The 13,492-nt window shown below is 53.2% G+C and overlaps 6 protein-coding genes across 6 annotated transcripts; 3 read left to right on the top strand and 3 right to left on the bottom strand.

Moving 5' to 3' along the window:
- Window positions 1-68: 68 nt before the first annotated feature.
- On the top strand, window positions 69-2,600 carry Asppvi_004723 (uncharacterized protein; the record flags this gene model as incomplete). The annotated part of the gene is made up of 1 exon (XM_043300671.1): window positions 69-2,600. One exon carries the CDS (start codon window positions 69-71, stop codon window positions 2,598-2,600), a length of 2,532 nt encoding a protein of 843 aa, XP_043156606.1.
- Window positions 2,601-2,943: 343 nt separating this feature from the next.
- Window positions 2,944-3,957, bottom strand: Asppvi_004722 (Voldacs domain-containing protein; the record flags this gene model as incomplete). The annotated part of the gene is made up of 2 exons (XM_043300670.1): window positions 2,944-3,586; window positions 3,641-3,957. The coding sequence occupies 2 exons, from the start codon at window positions 3,955-3,957 to the stop codon at window positions 2,944-2,946; spliced, it is 960 nt and encodes a 319-aa protein (XP_043156605.1).
- A 789-nt stretch (window positions 3,958-4,746) lies between these two features.
- Asppvi_004721 (uncharacterized protein) lies at window positions 4,747-5,350 on the bottom strand (the record flags this gene model as incomplete). Its single annotated transcript, XM_043300669.1, has 2 exons — window positions 4,747-5,270; window positions 5,335-5,350. 2 exons carry the CDS (start codon window positions 5,348-5,350, stop codon window positions 4,747-4,749), a joined length of 540 nt encoding a protein of 179 aa, XP_043156604.1.
- A 914-nt stretch (window positions 5,351-6,264) lies between these two features.
- Asppvi_004720 (serine/threonine-protein phosphatase 2B catalytic subunit) lies at window positions 6,265-8,174 on the top strand (the record flags this gene model as incomplete). Its single annotated transcript, XM_043300668.1, has 5 exons — window positions 6,265-6,382; window positions 6,452-6,783; window positions 6,838-7,095; window positions 7,155-8,059; window positions 8,111-8,174. The coding sequence occupies 5 exons, from the start codon at window positions 6,265-6,267 to the stop codon at window positions 8,172-8,174; spliced, it is 1,677 nt and encodes a 558-aa protein (XP_043156603.1).
- Window positions 8,175-8,815: 641 nt separating this feature from the next.
- Window positions 8,816-10,841, top strand: Asppvi_004719 (uncharacterized protein; the record flags this gene model as incomplete). Its single annotated transcript, XM_043300667.1, has 3 exons — window positions 8,816-9,188; window positions 9,261-9,396; window positions 9,446-10,841. 3 exons carry the CDS (start codon window positions 8,816-8,818, stop codon window positions 10,839-10,841), a joined length of 1,905 nt encoding a protein of 634 aa, XP_043156602.1.
- Window positions 10,842-10,918: 77 nt separating this feature from the next.
- On the bottom strand, window positions 10,919-11,710 carry Asppvi_004718 (alpha/beta hydrolase; the record flags this gene model as incomplete). Its single annotated transcript, XM_043300666.1, has 1 exon — window positions 10,919-11,710. The coding sequence occupies one exon, from the start codon at window positions 11,708-11,710 to the stop codon at window positions 10,919-10,921; it is 792 nt and encodes a 263-aa protein (XP_043156601.1).
- Window positions 11,711-13,492: the final 1,782 nt, after the last annotated feature.

The following is a 13,492-nucleotide window of genomic DNA, read 5'->3' as shown; positions in this document are numbered from 1 at the left end:
GGACTGCCTTGAGCTTTGATCAGCATCAGTGTCTGCTTACTTGACGGAAGGGGCGAAGGCGACTGACGATGCCGGCGCTGGCCACCGTGATCGCGGTGGCTGCTGTATGCGCCGCTCTTTTCATCCTTTCCGCGGTGGTGGGAACACTCGTCTGGATAAAAGCCCGTCGAGAGCGACGTTCACTAAAGGCAGTCAGCGATGGTCACGGTCGATACGCTAGACAGTTACGAGCATTCGAAGCCGACACGGCGACATCACTGTCTCGGGAAGAGGGTTCTGCCCTGAGACTATACGGACAACTGCCATACGGAAAGCCAAATGAATGGGGCGTTTTAGCTAGTCGGGAAAGCCTCACGTACTCCACAGTGAACTCGGAAGCATCTTCTCCACTCGCTGAAAAGGCTCGATCGCTGGGCCGTTCGCTTTCACGATCAAAATCAACCCGGCAGCTGAAAGTTCTGCTCAGATCGCGGCCTCCGGGTCCCCTGGCTCCACTTGCAGAGGCAGCCGAGAGACCCTCTGACAAAGGGTCCAGGTCGAGGGCCAAAGACCATGTATCCGTCTCGGCAGTCGAAGGAGCCCTTGAATTACCAACAGAGATGACACCCAGACAAACACCGGAAAAGGAAGAAGAACGAAGCCTCGCCGAACCATCCCGGCCACTGTCAACGGTGATGCCTTTGGTGCATAGGAGAGAGCGCTCGGGCAACCTCTTCCCAGTTATGGAAGACCATCATGAAGGGTTCGAACTGCCTTTTACTCGAGTACGAGGTGGAAGTATTACGACACAGACAGCTGGTGCCATCCCAGAACAGCCGGTGCCGCCGCCGCCGTCGGCTTATCCCCCAAACCGATTCCGCCTTTCAAAGAATGATTCGATGCGGTTCTCATCGTTGAGTCTGGAGACGGCGGACAGCTCCATCTTGGACGACAGCCGGAGAACTTCGACTGCTATCGAGAGTGATTTCACTTCTCCAGCATTGCCTCCCTGCCCAACTTTCGCACCTTTCAGCGCCAACGATGTCGGCCGCATGGAATCCGAGCGGCGAAGTTTCGCAGCGTCAAACTCAGCATATCCTGCACCATTCATCTTTCCTGCCACATCGCCTAGTCATGAAGCTCTGAGGCTGGAACCAAACCGTACGTCGCCTCGCCGCAGTTTAACTGCACGTAGTCCTAGCCAAACAGAGCGCGTCAGCCCTCCTCCTAGGAGGAGTGAATCTCTTTGCTCCAACCAGTCCAGAAGGGAGGTCACCTCCATGCCGCACCTGGACACGAACATGACCCCGCATCTAAGTGCAACAGGCTACAGCGGCTCGCTGCTGCCTTACTTCAGTCAGTTGCACCGGCACTCCATGTACGCAAATAGGCGTACGGACGGAGATCCTTTCTACGGCGGCCGCACGAGTTCACAGATCTCAATTCACCCTCCTCGAGCACCCGCAAGGAGGGTTAGCAGTCTCTATGTGCCAGAACTATCTACACAGGTTAACTCGGACAATTCTCCTAAGCCACCATTGACCTCCGCCTTGAAGAATACCCCTGGTCATCGAAAAGGCCACAGACGTCAGAACTGCGTCCGAATCTCGATCCACCCTCCTATCACCTTTGGGGGCCCTGCATTCTCGCCAATGGCTGAAGAGCCCGAGGAGCTGGAAGACATGAGCCGGCACAGACCAGAAGCTCCACGTCCGACCAGCTACAGTCTTCCCTCGATGAATTCAAGTGTTGTCACCTTCTCCGCGAACAAAAATAACTCGTACGACTTCCAAAGGCACCGGCCACGAATCACAGATATCTGCTCTACTCCTGACGGAAGCCCAACCAAGAAAAGAAAGCATAGCAGAGCTGACTCGGGCGACGATTTCTTGAGCCCTGCGGGGAGCGACAAGTCTCTACCAGAAATAATGACATCTTTACAGTCCAGCAACGATGGTTCTCTATCACAGACACCGTCTCCTGATAAGAATGCTCCCCTCTGGATACTTCCCATCCTTGCAAGCTCGCCGACATCCCGCGAGAATGCATCACCGCAAACCAGTCCGCGTCGTTCGGCAGTCAAGGGTCCACGCACGCTGCCAAGTAAGATGGTGTACAGCAATAGTCCTCGCTCCGTGGTCCCACTCGAGGAGAACAACACTCTGTCAATACAACAAGCCTCCCCAAGTAATCACCCTCTTTCTTTGAGGCCTTACGGCAACAGCAAAGATATTGCTACTGCTACGGATCCTTTGCCACATGACGAAAGCAGCGCTGCCGTTTTAGACAACACGCCTCTGCAGCAGCAAGACCAAGAGGAGCTCTCATGCGACGTGCACGAAACGCTGAGCACGTCCAACGGCAATATGATCACCATCTGGGAAGACAATGATACGGAACGAAATGCTCAGCGTATCGCTCCGACAACCCAGCCCAATGAAAGGAAATCCAGTCGCAAAGGCAGTCAGCAAACAACAACGGACGACAGGACGTCGCACAAGTCAAGCCAAAAAACACCCAAGAAAGCCATCACGACGCCTACGGGGAAGACAATAGGACTAGGAATTGGCGCTGCAACTCCTGGAAGTTTATACGATGGAGACGGTTTCTTGAAAGAATAGTCGGGTCTGCTTTGCTTGGTTAGCAGCTTATGGAGTTTATTGGGTCATTTCATCATTTCATTTGGCGGTGTTTGGTTACTTTCTTTCCTTGCTTGATAGCTTCCTAGGCATCCCTGCGAACTGCGTAAAATCCGCGTGTTAGATAGATGCAGTTTGAAATCAGTCAATTGTGTAGCATAGTGTCTTTTCGTCATTTTCCTCATTAGGTGTTTTCTCATAAGTCAAAATAGCACCTGTAGAACCACGAATACTTTTGCCAACCCAGTTCTGGAAGTACACATATATTGCAAGGGGATTTGCCTTGCACCTCTCAACACAACTCATCTCACACAATTAGCAACACCTAATCTGTCCTCCTCCACTTAGTCTCCTCGTCCTCGCCCTGCGCATCACCACCCTCCGCACCCTCACCCTCGCGCTGCCTCACAGTCCCCGCCCCAGGCCCAAGAGGCAGCGACGGCTCCTCACCCCCACCGATCCAATTCCCCTCCTCATCAAAATACTCATGCATATTCTCCGCCGTGATCCACCCAGAACTACCATCCATAGGCGGCGGCAGGCCCCCATCCGCACTCCCCATCGTCACGAAGCCAGACTGCATTAGCAAATCCCCGTCACCATCTGCTTCCTCATCCTCCTCCTCCATCGGATCGGGATGGAGATTCGAACACGCCGACACAGCCGCATACATCATCTGCACCGGCGTCTCCTCCGGCTTCTCGGATTGGTCCTCCATCGCATCCTCCGCGGAGGGAGCGGCAGCTGTGGTTGCGCCGGTCGGCGGGACGATCGTCAGCGTGATGCTTTCCTCCTCCTCGTCTTCGGTGTTTGTCCCTGGAGGGGCTGGGGTCGCGATCTGCATGTATAGCCCTTGGACTTCGGCGGTGCTGCCAGGGAGGCGGAGGCGCTGGATGGCGTGGAGGGAGATGGAGGGGTAGGGGATTGAGACGCCGGCGGCGACGGCGGGGGCGTAGAGGAGGAATTTACTGGCGATTGGTTCAGTATGAGACAGAGAGTAAAGTGGATGATGGCAGACTCACTCCGATGTCACCCAGACATCTACACCGTCTACGACGAGCTCGTTCTCTTGTCCTTCTTCTCCGTCGGCGGGGGCATTGCTGCTCGCGGCAGCGGTCGAAGTATGGTCGCCAGATCCGTTTGCTGTCGGAGTTGAGCCGCGGATCGCATTGAGGGCTGGTGTGGAGAGGAGGTCGCGTTCGAGGATGACCAGCTTGCACTGCTTGCTGTGGTAGTGGAGGACTGGAGGGCCGGAGTGGAATGACGCGGGCGTGCGCGATTGGTGGTCGGCCAAGAGAACGAATGAGGACGCTTCAGGGGCTGATCGAAGAGGCTCCATTTTTATTTGGGTAGGGTGTAGAAAGGATTACAGGTGTATAGTACCACTTGTCGCGTGGTTGGAGGAAATTTACCAGAAGATAAAGGTGGTCGGTGATTGTTATCTGGAGGGGCCGAGCGGGAGCTAGGGCCACGGCGGAGAGCTTCGCAGTGAGCTAGGTCTTCCCAGATACGTCAGGCCTCGCACTTGAGCTTCTACAGGAAAGATGGGATGAAATTCGACATACGAGCGAGTCTCAGGAGTGGCAGAGCCTTATCATTTAGGAAATATCATGTAAGGGATGTATCACATTTAAGAGATTGTATATAATTGAGTGGTTCGGGGAGTGCCAGATGCGCATCTAAAATATACACCCGACTCATTGGGACCTAATCTTAGCATACGTGCGCGCTTTGGAAGAGTACACAGCATATTCACTTAGCCCAAGTGCAGCTCAATCAACCTACACCATAGGGTCGATGGCGGGTGATGAGAGAAATTGCTGCTCGAGGGCGGCTAATGGGGGTTTGTGGTCATTCAAGCCTGCTTCCACATCAATCTGCAAGTTTGGGACGTTACACTGCTGCAGAATCCGTCGGATTGAATGGCCCATCTCTCCTGAGAGCCAGTTTCAGATCGTCTAGTTCCGTCAGCCGATGAGGCGCTTCCTGTGGACATGGCGCATTCTTTTGGTAAAAATGTCGTCCTCACTGTGGAAGTCTGAAATGCGATCCAATGACCGGAGACATCTGCAAGCAATAGTGCAGAAATTCAGTTTCTGAGGCCATCTGTCTGGCATAGCACCGTTGCCTATTTCACATCCAACCCTCCAAAAGCGCGATCCAACTCTTCGCCCTCATCGCGAGGTACCATGGCAGGAAAACCAGATGAGCCTTGGTTGCCGGATGAGCTGTCCAGTAAGCTATGGTTTGACTGATTCTTTGACGATTGAGCCGGCGCCGAACTGATGGGCTGAAGCAATTTCTCATCTCGATCCAGCCAACCCGGAGCGACACGCCTCTTTTCCGCAAGTTCTCTTTGCGATATCGCTTCCTCCCACTTTTTGATCGCGTTCTTGGCCTCGATCCGCGCCCTGTTCAGATGTTCCTCCAGCGACTTGCAAGAGGCCAGTATCTCTTCTGGGCGCGCCGCATGCTCGCCGCTTGGGGAGACCACATAACGGGCTTTGATGTCCGGATTACTGGGATCAACGGTAACAGATGGAGGTAGAGTCGATGGAACTGATTTGTAGGTGTAGGGAAGAGTGACTGAGGTAGGGAGATTGATGAACGGGGAGACTGTCAAGGGGACTTGGGCGAGAAGCGGATGAGGACCTGTGCGGGAGGACTGTCAACACTACTAATGGCTAATTCTCAAAGAGGTTATTGAGATACATACGGAATGATTCATACATGGCTGTTGCAATTCGGTTCTCTCGGAGCGCAACGAGATAGAAAGTAAGACGCGTTGGAGTCTAGAGGGCCAGAATGTGGGCGTGGGGAAGGCAAAGGAGGATGAACCGTCGGACGGATATCCCCGCACTCCAGGGACAATTCCAGTATATTATTTGCCTCAAGGAATCTTAGTCTCCTGCGTCGATGCAACAGAGGCCGATGATGGATGAATGAGATATATAAACTTACGTATCTGATCGCAGCACCCCGCCAATGGAAACCGTAGAGCCGTAAATCCATGCGAAATCCAGCTTAACTTCATCAGACAAGTCAGGGTAGGTTCCTTGTGGGCAAATCCCTGACCCAGATCACACTGTACTAGAGCCTCCAGCCTGATCAAAGACCTTAGAAAAGACCAGCCCTCATCTTTTGCCAGGTTCTCTCAGCCCACCGCAATAATCTTGCATTGCCGACGAACAATTACTAAATTGCTTTTCTGCTCATACATATCTTGTCCTCCTTCCTTTATCCAGTCTATCTCTTTTCCGCCACGCGACCCACGGTCACCTCAGCTTACGCTATTTTAGGAAAAGGCAATACACTTGGCTGTATCCTAAGAGTCCTCAGGTTTCATATCCACAATTTCTCCTCACTATCGACACTTTTCTTCTCTACGCTTTTGCCCCTTCTTCCCTACAGAAAAGCCCATCATCGACCGGACGATTGATCTCTTTGATCACTGACGTCAAGGCAGTTCCTCGATCCGGCCTTCGTCTCGTGTGTAAAATCCCGCCGCGGTTTAACCCCACCACAAACCTGCCTCCGCGCATCCAACGTGCCCCCTTCTCCTTGATCTGCCCACTTGCGCACCGAAAATCTTCCGCAGACTTACTTCTTTGAAGTTCGTAATATTTCTTAGTCCACACTGCGCAAGATGGATCAAGCACTGGCGCGCGCGGTGAGGGAGAAGAAGCCGGTCCCGGAGATCGACTTCACACTACACACCATGGAGGATGGCACTCAGGTCTCCACGCTGGAACGGGTGATTAAAGGTATGCCCTAATATTGAGTCTTTGCTGCGTTGTAAATATTCGCCGTCTCTAACAATTTTGCGGATTCAGAGGTGCAAGCGCCGGCTCTAAGTACTCCAACGGATGACATGTTCTGGTCTCCTGAAGATCCTTCGAAGCCCAACCTCCAGTTCCTGAAACAACATTTCTATCGGGAAGGTCGTCTTACAGAGGAGCAGGCGCTATGGATTATACATGCCGGAACTCAGGTTTTGAGATCTGAACCTAATCTGCTAGAGATGGATGCGCCGATCACAGTCTGTGGCGACGTTCACGGTCAATACTATGACTTGATGAAACTCTTCGAGGTCGGTGGTGATCCGTCCGAGACGAGGTACCTTTTCCTGGGTGATTATGTCGACAGAGGTTATTTCAGCATTGAGGTGAGAGATGACTACTTGGGAGACCTGAAGGTCGGTGAAGCTGATATCAGCTAGTGCGTTTTATATCTCTGGGCCCTGAAGATCTGGTACCCGAATTCGCTTTGGCTGCTCCGAGGCAACCATGAATGCAAGCATCTCACCGACTACTTCACCTTCAAGCTGGAATGCAAGCATAAATACAGCGAGCGTATCTATGAGGCCTGCATTGAGTCATTCTGCTCGTTGCCGCTGGCGGCGGTGATGAACAAGCAATTCCTGTGTATACATGGTGGCCTGAGTCCTGAACTTCACACTCTCGAAGATATCAAATCGGTGCGTTCAAAGCTGTTCGAAGGTTTCTTTTTTGTCCTTTTTCTAACGTGAGTCTGCAGATCGATCGTTTCAGAGAGCCCCCGACTCACGGTTTGATGTGCGATATCCTCTGGGCTGATCCGCTTGAAGAGTTCGGACAAGAAAAGACAGGAGATTACTTTGTTCACAACAGTGTTCGAGGCTGCTCTTACTTCTTCTCGTACCCCGCGGCTTGCGCTTTCCTTGAAAAGAATAACCTGTTGTCGATCATTCGAGCACATGAGGCGCAGGACGCTGGATATCGCATGTACCGAAAGACTCGGACGACCGGATTCCCAAGTGTGATGACTATCTTCAGTGCTCCCAACTACTTGGATGTCTACAACAATAAGGCTGCCGTCCTGAAGTACGAGAACAACGTCATGAATATCCGACAGTTCAACTGCACGCCTCACCCGTACTGGTTGCCAAATTTCATGGACGTGTTTACGTGGTCGCTTCCTTTCGTTGGTGAGAAGATCACCGATATGCTCATCGCCATCCTCAATACCTGCTCTAAGGAGGAGCTCGAAGACGAGACTCCCACATCCGTATCGCCTTCCGCTCCTTCTCCTCCGCTCCCAATGGACGTGGAGAGCAGCGAATTCAAGAGGCGGGCGATCAAGAACAAGATTCTTGCCATCGGACGTCTCTCGCGCGTCTTCCAGGTGTTGCGGGAGGAGTCTGAGAGAGTCACTGAACTCAAGACGGCTGCTGGTGGCCGCCTCCCTGCTGGTACTCTGATGCTTGGTGCCGAAGGAATCAAACAGGCTATTACAAACTTTGAGGATGCTCGCAAGGTTGACTTGCAGAACGAGCGTCTTCCACCCTCTCAGGAGGAGGTCATGAAGAGAAGCGAAGAGGAAAGACGGGCTGCACTTGAGCGTGCCCAAAAGGAGGCAGACAATGACACCGGCTTGGCTACCGTCGCCCGGAGAATTAGCATGTAAGTCAACCCTTCTCCTGGCAAGAAGTCTCATCGCCTAATAAAGCACAGGTCGGCTGGCTCTGGCAGGTCTCGTCGGCAAAGAGATGCTCCCCGTGAGATCCGGGAAGCCTGAATCGGTTAGGTCACGTCCATGTGGTAGTATTTCCGGCAGGGTATCTGTCCGTCGTGGGGGCTCAGTGCTTGCCTGTGCTTGTACGAAGGCCCCTAAGTTTTGACCACCCGAAATCCAGTGAGTCCGCAGGAAAACAAGGTTATAAACTGCTCCCTTTGCATCCAACCTGTCGTTTCTTCTGGTTGAATGTGACGAGCGAATAACTGTGACTTTGGCGAGGTGGACATAGCTATAATTTCTGCACAGAATTCTCGACGCGTCCGTGACGCCTCGACTACACGAGCTCATGAATTGATACACCATGGTTTTCTTTGCGCTATATGTATATGGTAGCGGATATTGTTGGTTCTTGGGGTTGTACCGTTTTCTATACAACCAATGCTTTCCACTCTTTGGCCAGGATGACATATATGGTAGACGTAAAGCGACTTGTAAACACTTATCAGCAATTTCCACTATGAGAGCTCACAAATCCCCGCTGATTCCCAAAAAAAAATCTGTGGTTTCGTGGTAACGCTTGTTCTGGTCAACTGCCATGCCGCCAAGACAAGTCGATAATTCCTGTTTTGCGGAACGGAGCACTTGCTTAGGTTCACTCTCCCTCTCCAAATGCTCACCAGCATATCACTCACGTCGAGTCAATGCCTCCCAAATTCCGCAGCTCGATTTCGAAGAGCCTATCGCGGCCCTCGGACAATGGATTGATCTTCTACTGTCCATCCTGCTCAATCTGGAGACGTAGCCTGACAACGCGTCCCCGCGGCAATGTCACTCCGCGACGAGACGAGAAACACATTTCATCATCGCCATCGATACCCTCAGCAAATGCGTGCCGCCGTCAGCTTGCGACATCGACTTTGGTCAGCGCTCGGAGGAACGTGCCAGAACGGTTCAGGGAGCTGTATGAAGCCTTGAATCGGGTCAGGGATGCCGCGCCGGAACAGGTCAATATCAGCCGGTTACAGCTTGCATTGCGTGGGTTGGAGTCGGAAGTCCCGCTTATCCGGGTAGCTGGTTAGTTCGTGTTGATATGTGGAAGGTATTGAGGAGATTGCAACAGTGGCTAACTAATGGCTTCGTTTACAGTCCTCGGATTAAATGACGCGACCGCTGCGCGCAGGCTCGTTCGTCTGCTGCTTGCTGATCCCTTGAGTTCTCGGGAACCCTGGGAGGATGTATTAGATTCTGAGGATGCGGATATGTCGCGGGGGCTGCTGATTCGGTATTAAGCCTTGCTGCCGCATGGAAGGGAGACGCTGACAGGTTGACAGATACGGAGAAGTGACGGAGACGATCCCTAATGACCTCCTACCTACGATCTCGGTGCCCTCATCGATCTTGAAGAAAGGCAATATTGAAATTCTGGTATCCACGCTCGGCGCGGAGACGGAGTTCTCACCCGCCCAGCTTTCCGCGGATACATTCCTCGTGCCCACGGTGACGATACCCATTTCGCAGTCCGGCCGGCACAATGCAGTGCGCTACCCAGTCCACAGGAGTATTGTGTGTGGCAGGGGCGTAGATGGTCTACTCGCATACAGCGGCTTGGTCGCTCGATCGGACCTGAAGAAACAAGCGCGGTTGGTCTACGGAGCTATTGCCTTGCCTGGCGCTGCCGCGGAATCAGCTAGCGATCGCATAAGCTTTGTGGACCTCGACAAAGCCGATGTCGCCTTGGCTAAATTTCGCGAATCCGTGCAGAACGCGTCGCTATACGAGCAGGGGTGGCATCAGAGTGGTGTGCAGCCGGTTGTGGATTGGCTGTCCTCCTTGCGGGCAGAAGCAGGAGCGCTGGATCCCTCCCTGAAGACTCTGATTGAGGCGCTGATTGATTCGGCGGAGACAAGAGTGATTACAGAGGAAAACAGGAGGATACTGGAGCAAGAGATCGAGTCAGTCCCTGACCACGTCCGCGAGCAACTGATCCAAGTTGTATCTTCATGGGCGGAGAGGGCTCACACCGAGCTACAGAGTTCGCTCGAAGAAGGATTCGCCAGCAAACCGTGGAAAGGCCTCGCATGGTGGAAGCTGTTCTGGCGAGTGGACGACATTGGCATGATCACGTCTGAGATCCTGGAGAAGAAGTATCTCTGCCGAGCGGAGAAGGATGTGATCTGGACTGCGGGCAAATTTGAGCAGGCTGGCGTGCTTGAAGCACCCCGGATTTCAACCGAAGAGGTGCCCGCCGAGCCTACGAAAGAAGATTCGAATAGTGCTGAGACTCGGACAACGCCAGCGCAACCAGCGGAGCCCTGGCCGACGCAGATCAGCAACAGCCGAGCAAGGCTCCTAGACACCACTGTGCCGTCTTTGCAGGCTCTGGCGCAACGACTCGTGCTCTTCAGCTTATCTACTACGACGCTGACAAGCGCGCTCTCGGCGTTGACATACATCTCGCTCCCCACTGCCTCCATCTATGAGACCGGCACAATGGCCGCAGTGGGGTTGATCTACTCTCTGCGGCGACAGCAGAAGAAGTGGGATGCCGCCAGAAACTTCTGGGAGGAAGAAGTCCGGGAGGATGGCCGAACCGCTCTGCGAGAGACAGAGCAGCACCTGCGCACAATTGCGCAGGAGGGAGGAAGACGGGTTGAAGAAGACTCGCCAGCCAACGCAGCCCGTCAAAGCATTGACCAAGCCAGGAAAGCTCTTGAAGAGCTAGATTAACGCACCTTATTAGACGCCCACCTAGATCAACGTACTGTACAATACCATTTCTACTGTTCTTTTTCTGTATCTTTCATTCACGTAATCTCCACACTCCCCTCGGGTACGCCCTGCCAACTGCGCAACCGCCGCGCAAAGAACTGCATCACGGGCATCATCTCCTCCCGGTTCCGCGGCATCCCATCCCCCTTCCGCGCGTACTGATGGACCTCCACAAACTCAAAGACCTGCTTCGTCCGCCGTATAGCCCCATCACTCACTGCCGTCGGCTCCCGCCCACCCACCAGGAGCACCGGCGTCCGGCTCTTCGCCCCCACCGTACTCCCCGACAGGGGATACGGCGCCCCGATGGAAATCACCCCGGACAGAGACGCATCCGCATCCGCACTCCCCCCAGCACTCGCACTCTCTGTCCTCTCCCCGCCAATCTCCCTCGCCGCAACCAACGCGGCCATCCCGCCCTGCCCGAACCCCAGGAGCAGGATCTCCCGTGGCCGATACCCGCATTTCCGCACCAGCACGCCCCGGATCACGTCGTCGACGAGCAGGGTCGTTGCGCGCCTGAACCCGGCGTCCATGTCTAGCGTGCCTGTCGCCGAGTCGAAGGAGACGTCGTCGCCCCAGTGGAAGCCGCCCAGGTCGAAGGGGAGAGGGTTGGGCGCTTGGATCGTCACGACGGTTGTTTCGGGGAGGTTGAGGGCCCGCCCGAAGGAGGTGAAGGCTGCGGCTGTGTCGCCGAGGCCATGTAGGAGGAGGAGGATGTTTGGCGGTGCGGGGTGGGTTGCGCGGGGCGGGCTTTGGGGAGGGGTGATGGTTACTGTGAGGTGGGAGGGGAAGTCGGCTGGCGAGGGAGGTTTTTTGGATGTCATTTTATCGTTTGTTCAGTATGGGGACTGGGTAGGTCTTGTTGTTGGTGAGATGTTGTTTTCAGTGGTAGGTAGCTGTGAGAGCTTTATCGGTGTGGGGTAAGTGGTTCCGAGTTGGGCTATGTCCTCTCAATTGGATGTTAAGATGATCAATAGCATGATAGAGTTTTTTCATGCGTGTCAGATTAAGAGTCGCATTGCTGCGGTTCATGCAGTAAGCAAAGAGTCGTCGAGAGTAGCGAGATTCAGACATGACGTTGATGGAGAACGTCCTAAGCTCAAGCTCAGTGTATGCCTTATAAATCAGGCCAACACCATCGGCCTGAAATTTCTGGAATCCATTTCCGAGTCGGCCTAACGCTAGAGCTTCAGATGCAGGCTAAGAGAAGCCTGTCCCCCTCAGTCTCGCAAAGACTCCTACATCTTGATCGAGCGGACTATATTCGTCCGAGATGAGCTTGAAAATCAGGGGGAAAGGCAGGCACAAGCGAAGGTCAAAAGACCTGACCCAGGCTCGCAGTCATTTCCCAAGTCGATACTGCTCCTTGGAGTGGGTACTTGGGTAACAAGTACAAAGTATCATACTCAGCTCGCTTGCGGAGCCAAGGACGACATTGGATGATTGAACGGTCAAGACACCGCTTCATCCTGCTTGGCCAATATACACTACAACATATCTGGCTCGTGTTTCACTTTCACCGACTTGAGTTCATGGAGTCCATCCAGCTTCAGCCACGACGATAGTACACCGCCACTTGTGAGGGGCGAAGATGCATGATGCAACGTGGAAGCCTCTCGTAGTGGACTATTGACGGTGGTTCCGATTATGGAGCTTTGAGGTGGAGAGCATCCAGTAAGAGATGCACACCACCATCTCGCTAGTGGCTGGAGGGATACATCTCTTTTTAGGGAGATATGTTGATGCACTACACAATGGACTTTGTAGAGGATAGCAAATAGTCAAATGGTCCATAAGCAGGTACTCGTACGACTGTACGACCGTACGAGTAAGCACAGGACGATAGACAAGCCTTCACAAGACAGCTTGGCGTTCTCACCAATTCCTCGGCGATTTGGTAAATCGATCCCGGCAATCACTAGATGAGTTGATACTGCTAAATGCTAAATACGGTAGTGTGGATACTGTGGCTCATCCAAAGTGAGGCTGAGCGAGAGACCCATGTATCGGTCGATCCGCGGTTGAATTAAGACAACTGAGGAGTGTTGGCTATCTATTATCTCCGATTATTATTACATGCGTAGTAAGAACTCGTTACCAGGTAGACGACTGAGATAGCAGCAGTAGCATGGAATACCTTAGTCTCGACTTGTATGGAAATACTCAAGGATGTAATAGTTATGCTAGCGCTGGTCTTATGGATTCTAAGCTACTATAGTTGGGGATTGGACCATGGGAGACAGGAGGGGACGGCGGGACAGTCATTCTCCCTTTGAGTTCGGCTCCGAAATAGACGGGAGTGTTGCTCGTAATGACACAATTACATACGAACAGTAAATGCTACTGCCTAGATTTGAGGCAATCTTCTTCCAGCTGAAACGGCTCCTGTCGTCCTCGTGGAGCAATTACTCCACTGACTGGCGTATGCAAACGCCTCTAACTGCGAGTCGAACGCCGCAACTTGCAAGTCTCCAAAATTGGATAGACGCTGTGGCGCATACACCATTATTCACGTAATCGGAAACACCGTGGGAGGGTCAGTGGGAGGGTCAGAGCGAGGGGTAGTGCATAACCACTGCATAGAGAGGTGCTGCCATACCATTACC

Source organism: Aspergillus pseudoviridinutans, assembly GCF_018340605.1.
Source record: "Aspergillus pseudoviridinutans IFM 55266 DNA, scaffold_3, whole genome shotgun sequence".
NCBI lineage: Eukaryota > Fungi > Ascomycota > Eurotiomycetes > Eurotiales > Aspergillaceae > Aspergillus > Aspergillus pseudoviridinutans.
The sequence above is the reverse complement of the archived record's forward strand: the minus strand, read 5'-3'. Positions and strand labels throughout refer to the sequence as shown.